A 21771-nucleotide genomic window follows, 5' to 3' on the forward strand; every position below is an offset into this window, starting at 1 on the left:
GAGAAGGGTCAGAGTTACCCTGTGGTGGGTAGGTAGGTGATTCACCACACATCCACCACATGTCCACCTGCGATCCATCATGATCAACTACGTGTCCCCACCTGGACAACCACCATGTGTCCCACCGGGTGGGATCCCAGCTTAAGAGAGGAAAACGAGCAATGCTAGCACAGAAGGAGCGAGGAGATGGGTGCCAGCTCTCACTTTGCATCCTGCAGCCATGCGCAAGGAGAGGGAACAGGGCAGGCAGGCAGGGGCCGCAGGCTGGCATCCCACACCAGGAATTTCATCCTTTGGAGATGGCGAGGATGCAAGCAGGAGGTGCCCTCCGTTTCGCTCCAAGGCTGGCCGAGCCTCGGCAGCATGCGCCTGCGCTGCCTGCCCGCCTTCCTCCTCCTCCTCCTCCTCCTCCTCCTCCTCCCCGCCCCTCCTCCTGGCTGTGGTGGTGCCGGCTGCCGGCACGGGGCTGGCGGGGCCGCTGCGCTCCGTGCCAGCTCCGTGCGTCTCCCCGCAGGGTTATGCCCCGCTGCCGAAGCCGCAGCCGGGAGCGGGGCCGCTGAGCCCCGAGCGGCGGCTGCCGAGCGGGGAAAGGGGTGAGCGGCCGCTCCGCTGCGGGAGCGGAGGATGAAGCGGAGGATTTGGTGCCCGGGCACCGCCTGGCTGTGCTGCTGGCTGCTGGGCTGGCAGGCGGCCGCCCTCCAGCTGCCGCCCTGCGAAGAGGTGAGTTTTTTTTGTTTTTTTTTCTCCTCCTTGCTCTGGGGTTTTGGCCGTCGGTCGGGGTGAGATGCGGGAGGGCACCCTATATATGTGTGTATGGGATATGGCTGGGTACTGCCGCCCCGTAGGGCTGCTCGTGGGGTCGGACTTTAGGAGATGGGACCCCCCGTGGTGCTGCCGCTGTAGCCATCGCGAAGTCCCTCCAGAGGTCATCCCTGCGGGGAAATAGCAGAGAACACAATCAGACAGAGAGATTGGGGTGGCCCTTGCTGCTTTTCTAAATACTGTGCTGAATCAGTGCAGATGAGGAGGAGATTAAAGCTTTTCCGACCCCCCTGTGTCAGCCGGGAGTACCCATGCCTGTCAAATCAGGAGAGAAACTTTCTGCCTCTGTCCTGCTGTGATAAACCCAAAGAGAGCCGCAGGGCTGCTGCTGGGATGCCCAGCCCTGTGCGGCTCCACTGGCCTAGATGGAGGGGCCAAGGCTGCTCCTTCACTCCAGGTTTTCCATCCTCATCCCTACGTGCAGGCATATCCTCTCCAATACTTTCTGAGAGCGGCTGGGTCTGTGTCCTTTAAATCCAGGTGCAGGGGATGAGGAGGCTATTGGCCACCTTCCCCAACAGTGCTCTGTAGCTGGGAAGAAGGAAGCTGCTGGTGGCTTGGCAGCAGTCAGTCCCCTTCTTCTGCCTCTCTGAGGATGTTCACAGTGCCTTCTGTGGTCGCAGTGTTTAGCAGGAAATAGTTGTATATTCTCAGACCAGGCTGCTTTGGATGGCAGTTCTATTATAGGTGCTGCTCAGCAGGAGGTGCAGAAGCCCCTGGGCTGAGACACAATCCCAGGAATACTGCCTCTGTTAGATCTCTTGTTTTGTTGTATCAGAGGGAAGATTTGGTATTAGTTTGGTGTGGGGAATCTTGCAGTAAGGGGGATAACCGCACATTGGCTGTTTTGGGAATGCTTCTCCTAAATGTTAATTTTCCTGAAAGAAGGAGCCATCTGCTTTGCATCACCCATCTCTTTTTTCAACCCAGAGAAATGGGTCCTTTTAGGGCTGATCTTATTCCAAAGCCTTTGCTTGAAAGTTGGCTCTCTGCAGATGACTAAAAGTGATGACTGAACCTCAGCAGAGGTACCAAGAGGGTATGGGTGGAATTCTGAGCATTGCATCCTGTGATTCTAGGTGCCCAAAATCCCAGCTGGGCTCCTTTACTGTGCCAGTTTGAGTCTGGACCTGAGTGCTTTTCCTTCGTTCCTTTACAGAATGACAGACAACGTTGTTTACTAAGTTTCACTTTGTGCTTTTTGAGACAGAGACATCCCTCACTCGTGTGATTTAGTTAGCTGTGTTTGTTAGCTTGTGCTGGTGTGTGTGTGCTCCATGCAGTGGAATATCCTAGGGAATACAATTACAAACATGTCTGGATGGAAGGAAAAAAAAAAAACAAACAAAAACAGCTTGCAAAGAGCCATTGTAGCAGAGCAGCTGCTTTGCAAAAGGGAAGAACAAAGTAGGTAGCTTATCTGAAATACAGCTAATGCCTTGCTATTATGTGTTGGTCTCAAAACTTTGTCCTTTGCTGTAATTCAGTCCGATTTCAGTGATCCTGTTGTGATCAACTCTGGTTTGAGCAGACTCGGGGCTGAAGCACTGCCTTATATGGGGTATTATGGTCCTTTGAATACTTGGTGCAGGTCTTATTGGTTTATACCCAAAAGGTTTGAGAAGCACAAGGCTTAGTGCACTGGCAGGTAGTTCATTCTGAATCTACAGGGGATTTTGCCTTTTTCTTTCTTTGGCAGCTTGTTTTTTCTGTCTCCTCACTGTTCTGAGGAATATGGGTATCTGCCAGTTTGTGGGATTTCTGCACTGGTACAGCATTTGGAGCAGTGGGATCTGGCTGTGCCTGAGGCTCTATGGTTCTCTGATAGCACAGACAGTAAAATAATAACGTATTGCAATGTCGCTTTCTGGAAACCTTTTTGACATTGGTTTCTTTCATTAGGGATGGTAGTAATTCAGCACACTGCATTTAGGAAGAGTGTGTCTGTGCTGCAGACCAAATGAGCAGCAGCTCAAATGAATTTTCCCGTGGGTGGCTGTCATGATGTACACTGATGGAGCCATGGGCTTCTAGAGTAACGTGGTTCAATCCTGGCAGTGATGCCCATTTGTACCATGAGGTCTCTCAGAGCCCTGCGATGCCAGCAGCTGCTCTGCAGGTGTGTTAAGTGCATCTGTAGGAGATGGGATTGGTTGTCTGAATTACCTTTGGGGTGCAGATGCTGGGGAACCCGCTACTGTACCCTGTACTTCTGGCAAGTCAGTAACTTGAATTAGGATGAGAATAACTGGTGATTATTATTATTTTTTTTTTCTTTCTGCATTTGCTAATGATGAATGGGATACTAATGTACATGTTTCATGTGTTGCATAAATTCTGACTTTGAGTGGAGTTGATGACACCCATGTTTTTCACTGGCATTAAATACACATTCAGCTATCATGATGGAAATGATGAGATATTCATGCCCATCCCCCTGCCACCCCAGGGTGCAGTTTTATTATGCCTTGTATTCCAGTGCTTTCTTGACGCTTTTTCTGGACTTTCCAACTGAATGAGCCTTTTTTGGTTTTCCCCTTAGAGACTCTTGCAAAAATGAACAGATTTCACTTTAAGGAAATTTTAGCTGATACTCTGCCTAAATAGAAATTTTCTTCACGTAATTGTTGCTTTCCTTCTGTTGTTTTTGCATTTGCAGTAAAAAATCATGGAGTGACTCTTCTGCTTTCCATTCAGTCAAACTGTTTGCAGTGAGATAAGAAGTATCAGAGCTGCTGTTTTCTTTCTTAGATTTTTTTCTGACTCTCAGTCACCATGCAAGTTGAGAGCAAATATGTGTGCTTTTGAAATAATAGAATCATTAAGGTTGGAAAAGACATGTAAGATCATCCAGTCCAACCATCACCCCATCCTCGCCGTGCCCACTAACCTGTCCTGCAGTGCCCCATCTACACATTTCTTGAACGCCTCCAGGGGCTGTGACTCCACCACCTCCCTGTACAGTCTGTGCCAATAAATTTTGATGCATGTAATACATGTGATGCTGCTGTATTGGATATTTTACCTGCCTTCTGGAAAAGCAGCAAAATCAGATTTGGAATTATAAGTGAATGGAAAGGGTGATGCTAAATTCCTTCTGTCTGGGAAAGTATTTTTGTATGAATCTGCTGGGATACTTCTGGAGAAGAGAGAAGCGATAGAAATAATTTATCTGGACAGTGAAAAAATCTTTTATGAAACTACTTGCAAGACAAAGCCAAGAAAATCTTGTGGAGAGATGTGAAGCATGAACTTGAAACTGGGTCAAGTGCATTATTTCAACTTAGTTGAAATAATGTCCATTTTTGTGATGAGAAAATGTTAAAAAAAAAAATAATAAAATGTGGTGTGCCTAAGCTAAGTATGAAGTACTTTAAGAATATTAGTATCTTGAATCAATATAATAGGTAGTAAGACAAGCAGTTTGAAGGGAAGTGAAACTCTGTCCTTCTGTGTTAAGGATGGAGAGAAGATATGTGTCAGTCTTGGAAGGATATTATGTAACAGAACCAGATAAAGTCAGCATACCTGTCACCAAAGATAGGCTGGCAGGAATAACAGGAACATCTGCTGGAAGGAATCTGAGTATTTTGTATGCTTCTGTTGTAAGTGAACTGTGCCTGCTTGGAGAAAGGTTTGGGGTCATGGTGGGGGGCCATGTAGGGGCAGCATACCGTGTGTCATGGTGGAATAAGTTGAGTGGATGATTAAAAAACAAACACACACACACATTATATTTATACATACATACATACATATATATATAATATGATAATAATATATAATTATATGTATAATATATGTAATATAAAGTAAAAATATATATATAACATGTAATACTGTTCTTGTGTCTTATTAATACTCAGGAACTGAGGAACTGTATAAATGGTTAAGAAATGTATGGCAATCACAGAAGACATTAAGGCTGTTGAGATAAGAAAGGTATAGCTTGAGGGAAGAAAAGAAGAACATTTGTTACATACAAGGGGCAGAGAAAGCTAATGAGATGTGAGTCTGTAGGATAAGGTAGAAATAAAAATGTGCACTTGAATGGTTAAATACAATTACTGTTAAAAAGGTATGCTTTTATTTTCATTTAGCTTTCAACAACTTGTGGAACTTGGTCTCTGGGACTTAGTCTCTGCTGGGCTTAAAGTCTCAGAAAGGATTATCTTGTTGCTAAATGTTTAGGAAGGAATTCTCCTGAGTAGGTTCTGATGCTGTCCCTTCTTGGTATCCTTTTGCCTTTCCCTGAAACATCTACACTGGCTATTTTGGCAGCAAAAAAGCAGCTATCTTTACCAGCTGCTGGGATGATCTAGTATGGTATTCCCTGATTTCTAAACACCCTAAAGGATTTTAGACCCTTAATTTATGAGTAATTCATATTCAGCAGAAGAAACTGTGGGAAGATTCCTAGACAGATCGTGTTATTTTTATCCCCTCCTGCTACAGAGACTTCTTTCTCTGAGGTGAAATGAGAAATGGACAGCTACCATTTGCCACTGTGATGGAGGGTTGTAAAGATGAGGAAAGAAGAGTAATAACCAGGCTATAAAACTGTTGACAATAAAGTCGATGGAGTGGAAACAGATGCATGAAAGGTGAGAAGACAGATACCAAGGCATAAGTACTGCGGAAGAAAACATCACCATTTAGCACGTAGGCAGACCAAGGAATTTGGAATCCAAAAGGAGGATGAATAGTAATTTGAAAAGTGGAAATTGAACTGTGGTCTTAGTGACTCAAGAATAAGAAAACTAGATGCAGTGGAAGATGCAACAAGACTATAAACTCAAAAGATGAGCGGACATTAAACAAAGAAAAGATTACACTCTTCTACCATCAAACACTACTTGATCGTTCAGCATGAGTATTTATTGTCTGTAAAGAATGCTGAGGTGTTTTTTTTTTTTTTTTTTTTTTTTACTCCTTTGTTCCTCCAAGCTTTGTAGATTTAGAGAGAGTGAGTTAGGACATGAGCTCTGCTGGTATTTCCAACACATCATAGAATCATATCAAAGAGCCATAGAATGACCTGAGTTGAAAAGGACCACAGTGATCATCTAGTTTCAATCCCCTGCTGTGTGCAGGATCACCAACCAGCAGATCAGGCTGCCCAGAGCCACATCCAGCCTGGCCTTGAATGCCTCCAGGGATGGGGCATCCACAACCTCCTTGGGCAACCTATTTCAGTGCATCACCACCCTCTGAGTGAAAAACTTCTGCTGGGCAGGGGAGTTGTGCTGGGAATTCTGGGTGCTGGCTTCAGTATGTGCAGAGATGTCGGTTGTGTTTTCCAGTGGTCATCAAATTTGGCAGTACTGTGTACTGATTTGTGCCAGTTGAGGACCTGGATTAGACATCCTGGATCTTCTCAAAGGAAAATCCGTGTCTCCAAGTCTGGCCCCTGAGCCACTGACAGGGCTGTTGAGTGCGGATTTGGACATCACAATGTCAAGGGCATAAAACTGTTAGAGTGTTTAAAGGAGGGCTACGAAGATGGGGAAAGGCCTAGAGGGCGAGATGTGTGAGGAGCAGCAGGGAGCCCTGGGTTTGCTCAGCCCAGAGCAGAGGAGCTGAGGGAGGCCTCATGGCGGCTGCAGCTCCTCACAGGGAGCGGAGGGCAGCGCTGAGCTCTGCTCTCTTTGATGGCAACAGGACCTGAGGGAGTGGCATGGAGCTGTGTCGGAAGAGGCAGGGGGTGTTAAGGAAAGTGTCTGCACCAGAGGGCGGTGGACATGGAACAGCCTGTCCAGGGCAGTGGCACAGCACCGAGCTGCCCAAGTTCAAGGGGTGTTTGGCCAACGCTCTTAGATGAAGAGCTACAAATGTGCATTAGTCTCCATTGATGCTTGCTGAAGGAAGCAGTAATCACAAGTTAAGAGGTATGAAAGTAATGAAGTGGAGGATAGATCAAAGTAAAGGCCTTGAGCCGTTCCTTCTTGAGATAGGAAAGGAGCAGAGCTTGTTTGAGGATTGTCAAGGAACATGTCCCACCTGTCTTGCTGTTGTGGTCAAGGTCTTTCCGTGGGCAGCTGTTGTGAAGGTGCTGTGCTGATATCCAACATGGCTGTCTTTCCTGACTCTCCATCTAGAAAGGAGCATCCCTCATACTCCCTATTAGTAATATTTCAGCTATTACCCTTGACCTAAAAATCTGTTGAGGTTTTGGTTGCTGGCAATGAAAACTTCTGGTTTTCAGTCTTTTGAAATTGAATTTGTGTCTACATGAAGAAGAGAAATGGTTGGAAACCTTTTCTTGACAATCTTTTTACGTTACAAATCATCAACCAAATGTAATAATGACCTTGTTTCAGAAACTTTGTGATGCTCAGTTTTATAAATTGTGCCAGACTGTAATCTCTGTATTTGGGAAAAGGGCTCAGAATGTTTTAAGATGATTGAAGATGACACGTGCAACTCCCTTGTGTTGATGCTGGAGATCCCATGCAGATTCGGAGGAAAATGAAACTGACAAAAAAAAAAAAAAAAAAAAAAAAAAGAAAAAAAGGAGTGTAAATCACAGAGATGACTCAGTGTTTAGCCTTTAGGGGACAGAAGTAGTAGCGGAAGGAGTCTTTTGGACCCACCAGCTTGGTCCCCTCTACTTTCAGTTGTGGAATGTAAAATTGTGGTCAGATGGATTTTGTATGGATTCACTCTGAGCTAATGGCAAAGAATGTATTTTCTGGTGAAAGAAGGAGAAGAAAATGAGATATTTGTCTGTTAATTTGTTAAAGGTCTGAAAGAACTGGATTGTAGTCCTCCATTGTGGAGCTGTGCATTCTGGCTTCAGAGATTTAAGTACCTCTGCAAGGAAAGGGGTGTTGGCTATAAGGTATGCTTTCATTAAAAAGCAAACAAACAAACAGAAAAACAACAGATGTTGAGTTTTTCCCAACTAGATTTCTTTGACAGAACATCTTTACTGCTACAAAGAGGAGGCAAATAACTCATCTTATTTGGTATAGTGTTTACTGTTCTTATCTGTTCATGTTTATTGTCAAGAAATACATCATATTGCAGAAATGGTTTGTGGTGATATTTGAAGATTTTTGGAAGTATCTAAAAAAAAAAAAAAAAAAGAACTTTGATATTTTGTGGCGAAAATACTGGGAAGCTCAGCTTTTGTCTGTTTGGATTATGTTTGACTTTAGAGGTGCAAATATTTTCCAGGGATATCTACAGGAAAATGTCTCAGAATGTCTGAAACGGAAGAACATGAGGCACTGGAGCAGGCTTCCTGGGGAGCTAAAGGAGTCCCTGGAAGTGTTCAAGAAAAGGATAAATGTGGCACTGAGGGTTGTGGTTAGTAGGCATGGTAGGGATGGGTTGATGGTTGGACTACATGATCTTAGTGGTCTTTTTCAACCTTAATGATCCTATGATTCTATGAAAGCTTAGAGACACTTTTGTTACAGTGAATAAGGTTGGGAAACTAAACTATACTGGTTAACCAAGCTCAAGCAAGAACCAACAGAGAGTGCAAAACCTGTGCATACTGTTAATATAACTGTTGCTGGCTTGATAATGTATAATACACATTTAGGGGTAGAGAAATCAGTGCGTACAGTGACTATACACTCCTGGAAAATGAAAATGCACTGACATGGTGAATGCCAGCAGCAAACTCAAGGGTAGAAATGATTTAGACCTCAGCTGTTAACTCTTAAAGTGTTAAATTCTTGCAGTATATCTTGCAGCATGTGACATCCTTCTGGTTTTGTTCTTACTCTCTGAAGATTCTCAAAGGAGTATCTTCATACGGGCTGCTTGGGTTTAAAAAAACATGCAAGGATAGCGCTGTGTTTTTTGAGAGATGCATATTGGAAAAGGATGCCTTCTCATTTTTTCCCAGACTTTTATATCCATGGCTCCCTCCTGCTGGCAGGTCAGCAGTGCTGATCAAATGCTGCTTGTTTCTGGTTCGCTCCTTTTTATCCCCAGCACTGTAGTTCCTTAAAGCAAATGAAGAAGAAAGATTTCCCAAGATAATTCTTTTATTCTCTCTTTTGTTTGGTCTTATTTCATCCCATTTTAAAAAAATCAGACGTTTCTCAGAAAAAAAGCAGGGACCTTAATTAGACTCCTTTATAGCAGGCTTTATGCTTGCATCTCAAGGATGCTAGAGGGAGGCTGCTGAGTAGAACTGGAGTGGACAAATGATTCAGCTCTTAACACTGCACCTTTTCTGGTAAGCATCTATCTGAAGGCCTGCAGATGAACAACTCATCTTGCCTTGTGACTAACGCCAAGTGTTCTTGTTAGTAAAGTAATGGCTCTCTTCCGTAAAGCTGCTCAAATAACCCCTGAATCCAGGTCAACTCTCTCCTCTTCCCCTAGACCAAACAAGGTGACTTGTCCATTATTGCTGTTTTTTGATGCTGAAATAGGATTCAACAGGACTCTGAATTCTCTCTCTCCCTCTCTCTCTCTCTTTTTTTTTTTTTTTTTGCTAGAAACCCAGTGAGGATTATTAACCCCTGCACTGCAAGAGGCAGGGGATCCAGAAGCACTGCTCAGTCCTGTGCCAAAGTGACATGTCCTGTTAGTGTTGAGGATCCTTATTGGGATGCACAGATCAGTCATTGCAAATAGTTCACTCTGCCCTCTTGCTTGCTTTACTTAAGAGGAGCTGTAATGTAGAAAGGAATAAATTTCCTTTTTTTTTTTTTTTTTTTTTTCTTTTCCCCCAGTAGTTTTACCTGTGCTTGATGCCAACCCTGCTTAAATATTTGATGGCTTCTCATTTTTAGTTTGTGCTTTTAAATAAATAAATAAAAACAAAAAGCTGTTTTGCAGCATTGTCCATTGTGGTACTGACCTGCTAATCTTTGGAACTACTTTACTAAATGAGGGAAAAGATTGCCACAAAGCCTTATCACGTGCTTATGCAAGAATCATAGCTTTCATTGAGAGGAGGAAGGAAAAAAAAAAAAAAAAAAGCCTGCTCCTCAGGATTGCAGAGAGGTTGGAAAATGTGAATAGTTAAATGAACTGGAGCTAAGTTGCATAGTGTTTTAAAGATACTGTGGCGCTTCAAGTTGCTTGGGTTTTATGGGGATGGAGGCAATGATGCTTGACTCAAGGTTTTGGAAGGCTTTGTGTGGCTGTTAATGAAAGCATGATTTTTGTTAAGGAATTGTGCCATTACTCACCTTAAGTATTTTGCAGACCCGCAAGGTCTGATGGAGACTCAGTGACACGTCATTAGGAGCCGCAAGTACCGGGAATAAAAGTAAATTATTCAGACAATATCCTGCTTTCTTAGGCAGTGTCTATCCTGCTAAAAAAAAAGCTGGCCTTTTTTGATTAGCATGTTCTCTAGCATGGCTTTTGTCCATGGAAGCTGGTGCAGTGGCTGAACTGCATTGTGTCCAAATCCCATCAACAGATCTCCTTGTGTTTAGCCCAGGACCTGCCACATGTCCACTGAGTATCACATAACAATGCTGTGATTCCACGGGTCTGCAACGTGGCCCTGTGGTTATTTCAAGCACTTGGAGTAGAGAGAGTTACTACAAACTACTGTTGACCCAGGGCCAGATGTTTGTGTACATCTTTTACCATGAACAAGACATATCTGTTTTAATTGTGGAAGTCGGGTATCTAGCCTGACCTAAATATCTAATTGTCAAAAGAGACGGTTGCCCTCTTGCCCTCCAAGGCTGTTTCCTTTTCCCTATCCTGAAAGGCTGGTGTGATTCTTTTGCTGAATGCACTCGTATTTTTATATTGACTACACAGAGACTTTGGCTAACATCAAGCAGACACCCTATTCTTAGTTAAGTAAAAAAAAAAAAAAAAAATCTGGTCCCCTCAGTGCAATTAATCTCTGCTGTACCAGAATTACAGCAGTTATTTAATAAGAACCAATGTTGCTTACAAGCTGCAGGGACAGGCACGTTTGATAAGGGTTGGACATCACTGTGATGGAGCTAGGTTCCCACAGTGGGCTAATTGCAGTGGAGAAGGGACCTGAATTTTTTGCCTGTGAACTCTTGAACTGAAATGGAGATGCAGCAGGAGTGCAGCCTTGCCCCTTAGTTCTGGGGAGCTGTTTGTTAGCAAGGAGTTTTTTTTTCTTCTGCATTGCAGAAGCTTCCTCCCAGTCTTCCTCCCAGTAATACATTATCACACAGCAGTGCCCCTTTCCTATGCAAAGAATAATTAATACCAAGCTCCAGCCAATATAAATTTTTGTTTATGATGTATACAGGACTAAAACTGTAAGCATTTGTGTAAAGATCAGATTGTGATTTCTTTGTCAAATGGGCTTGACTTCTACTTGGTTGTGGGTTTTTTTTTTTTTTTTTTTTCCTCCCAGTGTAGAAAGGCAGGTGTTGAATTTATGGTTGCTTACTGAGTGCATAATTACAGGCTGACTGCATTACCAGGAACATCAGCTATGAATGCATTTCTTAATGTTGTAGACTGTATTGTATCTTGCGGGCACAATTGATAACAAGAAACAGCTTGGTAACCGTGCTTGAGCAGAGCTCTAATCTCTTCCTTGTCCTGCCTTTCTTCTGAGTCACTGCTGATTGATTTGACTGATCCGGCTACCATGATAAGATGTGGCCCTGCCCCTTCTGAGGGATTTAATTGTGCTATGGCCTGAGTTGGGCTTACTGCTGTCACCTCTACCTCATGCCTTCAACTGGTGTGAGGGGGAGCTTGGAGCTCCCTGCATTGTCTGGGTGCTGGAACTGCTGCTGAATTTCTGTTTAGAGCTGCCCTAGCCCTATGGGTAAATCTGCACTTAGAAGAGGTATGCAGTGAGCAGGGCTTGACTGGGCCCTACTGAATGTCATTTGGACTGGGTTAATCAATGTGGGTGCAGAAAGGAGCTAGAAGCCAAACAGAACCTGTAGCTGAGTTAAACCTGAGTTACATTTACACCGCTGGTGGCTTAACTTAAGCTGCCTTAGTTTGCTAGCTTGTCATTGGTTTTATTTATTAGTTACTCTCAAAGTGGGAATGGACTCTGGAGGCTTGGAAGCAACCCAAGATGGAGACATTAGATTAGATTTCCTTGTAAAAGTATGTGGCTTGTGTTTTCTGTGTTAGATTGTGATTGAAAAATCTTGCTTTATGCACTGAAGGGGGTAATTTCAAGCAGTAGAGGCAACTGCAATTGGCATGGTCCTGTCCTGGGGCAAGGGGTTGCAAGTCAGGCAGAAGTACCTGAACTCCGGGTAACTATCCATTGGACAAGAGGTGATGGCTTTAAGTTGCACCAGGGGAGGTTTAGGTTGGATGTTAGGAAAACTGCCTTCTCAGAAAGGGAAGTTAGGCATTGGCACAGGCTGCCCTGGGAGGTGATGGAGTTGCTGTCCCTGGAGGTGTTCAAGGAAAGGGTACTGAGGGCATGGTGGGGATAGATGGATCATTGGTTTAGATGGTCTTCATGGTTTTTCCAGTCTCCTCCTGATTAATGCTGCAGGTGCCATTGGGCTCTTTTTTTCTTTTTAATTTAATTATTTTTGGGGGAGGACAAAGCAGGAATATTCATTAAAACATTCAGTAATTCCAAAGTTCAGTATAGATGAAGATTCAACTAAAAGATGCCTTAGTTGCTGTGAATTGCTTTTCTTCTGTGTCCCAGTTTGAAAATATGCAACTGCTTGGTCAGTAAACAAACAAAATGCTGTGTGATACAGAGCAAAATGCTGTGTGATACAGAGCAAAGTATACACTGAAAACCAACTAACTATGAAAGAGAATGGGTTTTGGTTTTGCATTCCTTCCCACCTTCTTGGAAGACTCCTGAGTGAAATTCATATTTGTAATAAGCAGAATCTGGTCTTAGTCTTCATATGTAGACTACCCTTCATAAGTAAATGCAGCTTTGGCAGTAAGAGTCAATTAAAATGTTTCCATTTTTATTTCTCTCCAGGGATTAGTTAGGCTCTATAAAAGAAGACCATGTTTTTCCACTCTGTCATCATCCTCTGGCTCTGGTTGGAGAGCCCTTGTAATGGGCTGATGCTGGGGCAATTCCATCCACGGTGAAGGTTCATTTCAGTGTGTCTCTCTCTTCCTGTACCTAGAACTCAACCTCTGAGGGAACGAGAGAGCCTGAAAGTGAGATACTGAGAGCACTGTAGTGAGCCAGATCTATCCTTCCTCATGGCCTCAGTGAGGAGCACACCAAGAGTACATAAAACTGTGTAAATAGTGACAAGGAAATGAGGGCTGTAACCTGCTCCTGCTCTGCCTGAGTGAGCTGGCTGATGTTTTTCCATATAGTGACATTTCTTGGAGGAGAAAAGGAAATGTGAAGTGAATGCGTTTGGTAGGAAATTGTAGAGGAGGTGACAGGGCATAAAAATGCTGCAAGATCAGATGAGAGAGCATCACCCAGACTTCCTTCTAATAATGGTTTTGTTCGTTTTCTAGTATTTTCATGCTATCTAGTGCCCTATGAAAAATCCACACATCTGATAGGAACAGATAAGCAACAGCAGAAGGAAAGAAGCTGAAGTTTTGCAGAATGCTCTTGCATCTAATTTTAAGTACATGAGTTATTCGACCAAAGTTGCAGGAACGGTGTCTTATTTAAAATTAAATTTCTGCTTAAATAACTGTGCTGCATTAATGTCAGGGAATTCTGCAAATTTCAGAGTCAGTACTCTGACATAATCAAGATATATTACTGGATTTTAACCTTTTCTTTCCACTGCACTTAAGGTGTGGTGCTGAAAAAATGCATTTACTGATGTTTAAAAATATCTACATTTTAAATAAGTTTGATGGTAGTTTAATGCTGTCTCTCATAGATTTTCTTACAAATACTACTTTCATGCTGTGTTCGTTCAATGAACATTTTCAGACTAACTGACAATGGCCTTTTATAAGCTTTTTAAAATTTAATTTGTGTAGCAGATTGGGCAGGATGCTGCCGTGGAACTCTGTTGCTGGAGAAGAGATGCAGTGAAATGGGATCCATTGATTCCTCAGATGGTGAAATCTGGCCATAGTTCAGGTCCTCACTGGATGAGAATGGACAACTTGAAAAATTGGATTACTGCTCCACTGAACCTGCCATGAGTTCTGCCAGGATGGGATGGGTGGTTTGGCGTTAGTTGGTGAACTCAGTCCTTGAAGATTTATTTTCCCCATGTTTGCAGTACCTGTAGAAGTTAAACTTGGCTCAGTGATGCAGAGACCAGAAGGAAGTAGATGTGCAGGCTCTATGATGAGCTTGCACATGCCCAAAGCCACTTACGTTGTCCTAAATGTTTCACTTAGATTGGAGGAGCCTTGTAGGTAAATATGCTGCAATGTTTACAGTTTGCTCCATCTGTCTTGCTTTTCTCATGCACATAGGAATATTTTTTCCTACTGAAATTATCAGCTCAGATCATCATTTGAGACAATAATTTACCCTACTCAGCTGTTTTGTATCCAATTCATTTCTAGTTTGTGGTCCGCACCCTTTCAGGACTGCGCACGGTAAAGATTTTGCTGTGTCCCTTACGTTGAGAAGGTCAAAATTGGGCCCAAGGTTATAGTCTTTCCTTATATCTGACAAAGAAAGGGTGTGAGAAGACATGATGAGATGTGTTCACTTGGCTGGTGGATGAGGAACTGCTGTCACTGGGCACAGCATGGGGAAAGCTTGTAGATGTGTTGAATGGAGATCCTTCTCAGAACGTCTCACTGAATGCTGGGAGACAAAATGTGCTCAGTTGTCTTGAAGCAGTTGACACATCTGGTTTGTGTCTCAGTCTCCAGCTGGCCTTTGTTCCTTCACAAACAAAAGCTCAACAAGTTTCCCTGTGATTTTAAAACATTAGTTGTGATACTGTAGGTACATTAGCTAACAGCCTTCTTGGGATTTGCTTGTGGGTTGTTATATAGTTGCAACCTCTACTCTTTATATGCAAATTGCCTTCTGAATAAGCAACAATCAGCAACATATATATGTACTTAAAAAAAATTAAAAATATAGGAGCTTTTCTTTTCATTTACAAGTCTTAAATCTTGAATAGCTGGGTATAAAACATCAAGGTTGGAAAGGAGGAGGAATGAATAAAATCCAGCATATTAAAAGTTATAATTAGAACTGTGATCAACTTTGTTGTTGTCGGCCTTCTCAGCTGCAGTAACTCCACAGCTCTTTATGAAAAGCCTAACTGTATTTGCAGAGAAACAAATCTTGCTCTTGGAGAATGCTTTGCTTTGTTATACGGTGCCAGCGTGTGGGGATTTCAGTATGCTGCACTGAGATCATGTAGGTGGCTTTATCTAGTATCCATATGCACGCAGTGTTTGCATAAGACATACCATGTAGGTGATGTTTGTGTTTAATAGGCAAGAAAATGTATTTTCCTGAAAACGAAAGCTGTTTTTTGTGTGGGAGTTGCTTTGTGACAGTAGATCTCTGCTGGTGTATCTGGAAGGTGCTCAGTACAGAGCAGCTGATGGGCAGCTGGAGACTATCCTGGTGACACCACAGCATGCAGGCAGTCTCTAAACTATCCAAAGCCTTCCTTGCTATCAGAGAAGACAGGTGTGTGTCATCAACGGGGTGAGGTGCCATCAGTAGACAACATGGACATCAACAGCAGCTATTGGCTGAAGTGGAATTTGGAGACTCCTTGCAAACGTGGCATGTGGAGTTGATATGTCATCATTCCTTCTGCAGTGCTGGCTGTTTGCTTTGTGCTGTGTTTGTTCAGTAGCAACATTTGAACAACAAAACATGAGAATTTTGTTTGTTTTTGAACCTAAAAATTTATGAGAGTGGGTGAACGATAATGCTTTATCTTTCAAACTAGTTGGAATTTTCTGTTGACTTCCATATTGCAAGCTTAAGTCCTGAGATTCTATTTTAACAAGGCTTTTAAGGGATTGGTCTTTTTGCCTTGAGGCACAAGTGTGCCCTGTACGCTATGTCCTTGTTCTCCATTACAGACTTGCACGTGCAATTGCCTGAAAATGTCTTGGCACAAACAAGAGCAAGTGAAAAAGTGTGCTTTTTGAAATACTTTTATTAAACATCGGAATAGGGCTTTCTGCTTTGGAAAAGAGAAGAAAAGAAAATACACTGTCACTGTAAAGGCTGGTTTGGAAACACTGGGTTCTTGTAACTCATGCAAGAGCTGATCCAGATTTACTAGTAGTGAAATGGTCACTGAAGAAGTTCTGCTAATTAGAAAGATGTGTGTGTTTGTTAAACTTAAAATATTACTACATTTGCATTAAAATGCTTGTAGTGAGACTCTCTTATAACAAAAACTCTTCACGGATAACCCTTAAATTGTAAAATTTTCTTGTTGCAAATAGCGTAGAACAGTTGTTATGGATTGGTTGGTAGCAGTGCCCAGGGAGGTGGTGGAGTAACCAATCCTGGAAGTGTTGAAGGAACATTTAGACGTGTTGAGGGACATGGTTGAGTGAGAACTATTGGTGATAGGATGGTTGGACTGGGTGATGTTGCAGGTCTTTTCCAACCCTGGTGATTCTATGATTCTATAAATAAAGCCATTCTTTTATAAACTGTGTACTGGCTGCAAGTGTAAGAGAAAAATTACAGCTCATAGGAAGCTCATTACAGTTAATGGAAAAATATTCACTTTATGGAACTGGATCAAATCTATCCTAATATTCCTACTGGATGACAAAGACTGAATGACTCAATAACATAAGGACAATGAATATCTATAAACATTCTTTACCACCATATTGTTTTCAGAAGATTTAAGAGCTTACTGAAAAATAAATATGATTTCTTGATCAGCCTTCTCTTAAATCTTTTTGAGTAATGGTAGAGATTTACAGGGACGTTTTTAGGTTTTGAGACTGAAGGGGGGGGGGGGGAAATCCACAACTCAAACTCTGAATTTCTGGGATCATTGGAAATGCCCTCCTGATTGCCAAGAGACCTTGAAATTCTCCACGTTTCTGTTGGCATTGGTCTTGATTTAAACTGTAACTTCTGTGTTAGACCTTAACTCTATGGTACAGACAGTGTAGGAAACTTAGGTTTCATAAGAGGGAAACTAAAGCACTGGGCACACGCTGGTGCAGAGACATTTGAAGATGGAACACCACAGTATTAAGAAGTAATTAGGATGTGAAATAAGCTTTCAGAGAAGGGTTTGAAAGAGTTGACCACTTCCATTTACTCAGATCAGGTTTTCTGCTAAAGAAAACCCCAAACTGAGTTAACACACACAGACAGTGCTTGCTTTTTGTTTTATTCATTTTGTGGAATTGAAGTTGCTGGACTTCTTTCTGTGTGTGAAATGGAGTGGTATTCACCCATTTGAGCTGTGTCTTGGAGATGCATGAAGTGTCAGAAGGAGTTGGAACAATGAAATCATTTTCACTAAGGTTAATTTTCAAGAGGGAAGACTCTGAACTCTTTTTTGGGCACTTTTAATATTTGTAGAGCCTTATTGGGATGGAAGGCTGCGTTACAGTTTGTAGAGGCAGAAGAGGACATACTGCTGCCCTGTACTAAGCCAGTGCAGTGCTGACAAGTCTATTACAAGTCTGACTCTGACTTACTGCATTCAGTGCCTTTTTACAAAGGATAAAATGTTTTAAAAGGTTTTGTGGGAGAGCTGTCACAGAATGATTACACCAGCTTCCTTGTGCTAAAGATGATGCTCATGTCAGAGTAGCTGACTCCTTCCAAAGTAGTTGTTGCTGAAGGCCAGAAATTGTAAAATCTGGTCTCACAATCAAATCCAGCATGCTGTTTAGGCTGAAAGGTCATCTGGATCAGGATGAGCAAGACCCTGTGTGGCTTAAGTATTATAGCTGGATGAAAGTGTATCAAATACATGAGGTTAATGCTGGAAATCCTCAAAGGTGAATTGATTCATCTCAGGTTGACAAAGGTGAATGAAATACTACAAGTAGATCAGGGACTGGGGAAAACAATAATTAAGTGTGTGGCAAAACCCTGACTGATGAGAACTGGCTACATCAAGGTTTGTTTGGGTGAGGAGCTATGAGGAAGTGGGGGAAGAGATGGACAGTGGAGCCCACTGCAGCATTTGCGCTGCTCCCTCATCCCAGAGACTGACTGGCTGTTGGATGGGCTGTTTCTCCCTCTTCACAAGTTGTATACATTTATATTGTAAGCTAAATTATATATATGTAATTTCAATTTAATTATGTAAATAAGCTGTTACTCTGTGCTCATAAAGTTTCTTTGTATTTATCCAATGAATGCTGTTGGGTTTCAAGGACTAGTTAAGGAAGGACTGTGAAAAGCTTGGGGCTTGCACCTGTACTGGCTGGGAAGGACGTCTCCTCTTTGCTGCCAGCCCCTCTCTTTGTTGAGCTCAAAAACATGAGAGCTGTCTTGGCTAACCATCAATGATGCAGGGATGAGACTTCCTGGTAATTCTGCAGATGGAAGAAGGAGTGGAAAGGAGTGAACTAGGAAGTTTGGAAGGAGTGGAATTTTTGAGCCATGGAGAAGCAGTTTGATCACGTGGTGATGGACCTGTCCAAAACTTGGGGACAAAACTAGTGTTCCCTGAGCCTTGCAGCTAAAGGGAGAGATGACAACTTTGTACCTTATAGGTCCTCATTAAAGGATTAATTAGGTGGGCTTTTAAAGAGATGCTGACAGTCTTGAGGTTCTTCATTTCAAGTTAGTATGATCTCATGGTTTCATCTCCAGTATTTCACCTCTAAAATGTTGTTTTCCCAAGATTGGGCAATTTCTGTATCAAAGCCGTAATTTTCCTTTGCTGTCATGATCTGATATTAGTTCTTCCTCCAATCCTTAAAAAGGGGAAAGTTGACATTTTCAGTAAAGTTTCTCAGTATTCTATGGAAGGTCATGCAGTATTTGCCTTTTTTTTCCTCTAGAGTAGCCAAAGGACTTAACAAAAGCTGAAGTCTAGTCCTCACTTGTTACTGGAAAAGCATCCATGGTAATAAAAATGACAGGGGAAATTGCTGATTTTATGTTGTTATTTTTCCTTTAGGATTAAGCAATGCACTACTGAAACTGGAGACTTAATGATGGCTTGTTCTATTGCCTTTTCAATCAATCTCTAGGTCTTTGAGATAGGACAGTGCATAGGTGTTCTCTTCCCCCATGCAGGCTGCTCAAAGAGGAGGGACTTGCTCAAAGTCCAGTATAAATCCTATCTGAGTAAGTTAAATAGGAGCCGGAATTGCTGATAGGAGTGTTGAACTGCACAATCTTAACAAGAATGAACATTCAGATAAGAAGTGCTTTGGATACTAAGATGAATCCATAGTGAAATTTTAATTATGCCCTTTTGTGACTAATCCTAATTTGCTGCTTTAACAACCTTCCAATCATTAAGGCTACATGAAATGACGTTAAATAACATTGCTTTGTGTTAGCAGTTTATCACTAACATTTCTTTGGAGCAAGGCTGCTCTGCATTAATTTTCCATAAGAGGTATATTGTGTCATTTTTCTCCTTTAATCTAACTGCTGTTGATGCCAGTGGGTCGGTACTTGCCTGTGGGATCTGACGCCAGCTGAGAGCTGCTGTCATGATTTGAGTACTTTGGGGTCATCTCCAGGAAAAAAAAAAGCATGTTTTTAAGTTCTTAAAGGTGGAGAGATTTAGGTGAGTGGCCCAGGGATTCTCTCAAAGCCACACAACAGCTAAAGCTGGTGGCAGAATGAGGGTCAGGAGCTGTAAGCCCTTTATTCCCAGGGCTTGCTCCAAACACTAACAAATGTGTTTTTTCCTAATGCAAAGCCCAACCGTAAAGTCTGCATTGTGAAATTTCCAAGAGAGTGAAACTCAGGAAGTTTATAAGTCAGTTCTCTTTAGCCCCTCCAGACATTTAATACAGAGCCACCGCCCTGACTCACCCTTCTATGCCATTGTAACTATCAAAATGATGACATGATGGGAATATCGCTGAATACTCACAATACTTTTGGATGTTCAGGGAAAAACATACAGCTGATGTGCAATCTAAGGTGACTACTACAGCCAGCTTCAGCTCGAAGAGCAACAGTGTGTTCTTATATTTACATTTTGGTCATATTTACTCATTGTAGGACTCCTTAGGATGGAAAATAAACACCTGTGATTGATTAGGTGGGATTTTGGATAGAATATGAGCTTGTTGAATCTGTAGTTGTTATGGTACCCAATGTGTGTTGGACAGGTCTGTAATTTCATTTGAGTTCATACTTGTGAGTAATTCCCTCTCCCCTTCTGCCATGCAGAAAGGAGCATATGTACTCTCATTTATTATTTATCTAGGAGCAATGTTTTTCATTTAATTAGAAATGTCAAGGTAAAATGATCTTTTCTGGGAATAGATATGGCTTTTGTACTTAAAGGGTAATGTGTGCTTAGGAAATGTTCATACATTTTAATTAGGGAAAATCATGCTAAAACTAGTGTTCTGCAACAAATCTTGATAATGGTTTTGTGGAGTTTCATTAAAAAAAAATTGAAAAAAACAACATTATTTTTGGTGAATCCACATGGTCACTTGTTGGTAAATAAAGAGCATCCTTTTTATGCAGTACAGTATCGTACCTGTCCGTTATAAAGTGCTTCTTCAGTTGTGTGGATTTATGTATGTGTAGGAAGACTACATACGTTATAGCCTCTATGCTATATCCTGCCTATGCTTTGCAATTCCTTGTTTTGTTACATTTCACATCTGGTCATGTCCCAGTTTGCTGTTGCTGTCTGTAATTAATTCTCAGCGGCCAATTTCATAATTCGTGTGGGGTTGAACATATTCTTCCTGCATCTTCTTGAATGGTACTGCAAGAAGAGCAAGGGTGCATGGAAAATACATTGGCCATCTCTAGTAGAAGTCAAGGAGGGAAGCATGGATTGGGTAAGGACTTGCAGGCATTAGGAAAAACATATTTTGATTCAAGAGAAATGCAAGCATCTCTTGGGAATTGGTGCCTGTTCCCTTTCTCTAGGCAGCAGGGATCTGGGAGGGGAGATGCTGAGGACGGTCCTGTCAGTGGTTCCATGATAGAAGGAGCAGAGCAGTACCACAAGGGTTGTGCTTTTAGTGTTAAATATCACCTGGTGGCATTATCACTTGGGGAAGCTCACGCCCACCTGTGCCTTACCACCTGCTTTCCATTCTTTGATGTGTCCAAGGGGAATTCACAGGCTGTCAATCTTTGCTAGATAGCCCAGTTTCACCATCAGTAAATCTTTTAACAATTTTAAAACAGGAGAATCTACAGTAAGATTAATATGTTTGAAAGCATCAGTTAATGAGAAATGGGGTTTTTCGACACCTCTGGCTCACAAGGGCAATTTCACTGAAGTCAGTGGAATGACTTGCTTGAGGAGGGCCCATTAGTCAGTAAGCCTGGCTCCATACATTCTTAATGAATTGTATTGCTAAAGGAAGGTTGCTGCTTTGAAGAAAATGACGCAGCTTCAAATTCACCGAATAGACAGCAATCATCATGCTCAGTAGCTTCATCATTTTAGGAAACATGACTCAAGGAATTGTTTCAGTCAAAATTCTCGTTATAGTTTTATTTGTATGAGATTAGATGGCAGTGATCAGATGGAAGAAGTCTCCATTAGCTGAAGAGCTGTGTGTGTTCTTGCCATGGATAATAATCTTTGCACTCTTCATTTGTCAGCCAGCAACCAAGTCCTTGGTGGATATGGCAGTCTTCCTCTGCTGGTTTCAGTAGTTGTAGTGCATCTATCGAGTTAAAAGGATGAATACAGATTGGGATATAGAGAAGCTACTAAGGAGGAGCAGGGCAAAACAAGCCATCGAGGTGATTGTAATGGTTCTAAATTTACCAGACATCTCAATGTGAATTTTCTTTGAGTTGCAATGCATTTTGCTTTGTTGGGTATAGGGTGGGAATGGCTGGAAATGAGTCTGCAGGCACAGGTGTGCTGCCTTTGTCATACAGAGCTTTTTTTTTATAGTGATCCAATTCACCAGATATTTTAGTATGGGGTATTGCAGCAT

At 42.2% G+C, this 21771-nt stretch overlaps 1 protein-coding gene across 1 annotated transcript in view; it reads left to right on the forward strand.

The window, feature by feature from the left end:
* The first annotated feature begins 402 nt into the window (after window positions 1-402).
* The window catches only part of ELAPOR2 (endosome-lysosome associated apoptosis and autophagy regulator family member 2), a 95160-nt gene continuing 73791 nt past the window's right edge, over window positions 403-21771 (forward strand). Inside the window, exon 1 of the mRNA XM_085216300.1 lies at window positions 403-720. Within this exon, the coding sequence (XP_085072426.1) occupies window positions 625-720 (96 nt within the window). The 5' untranslated portion in view covers window positions 403-624. The remainder of the gene's footprint in view (window positions 721-21771) is intronic.

This window comes from Meleagris gallopavo, chromosome 1 (genome assembly GCF_905368555.1).
Source record: "Meleagris gallopavo chromosome 1, MGAL_WU_HG_1.1, whole genome shotgun sequence".
In the NCBI taxonomy this organism is placed as follows: domain Eukaryota; kingdom Metazoa; phylum Chordata; class Aves; order Galliformes; family Phasianidae; genus Meleagris; species Meleagris gallopavo.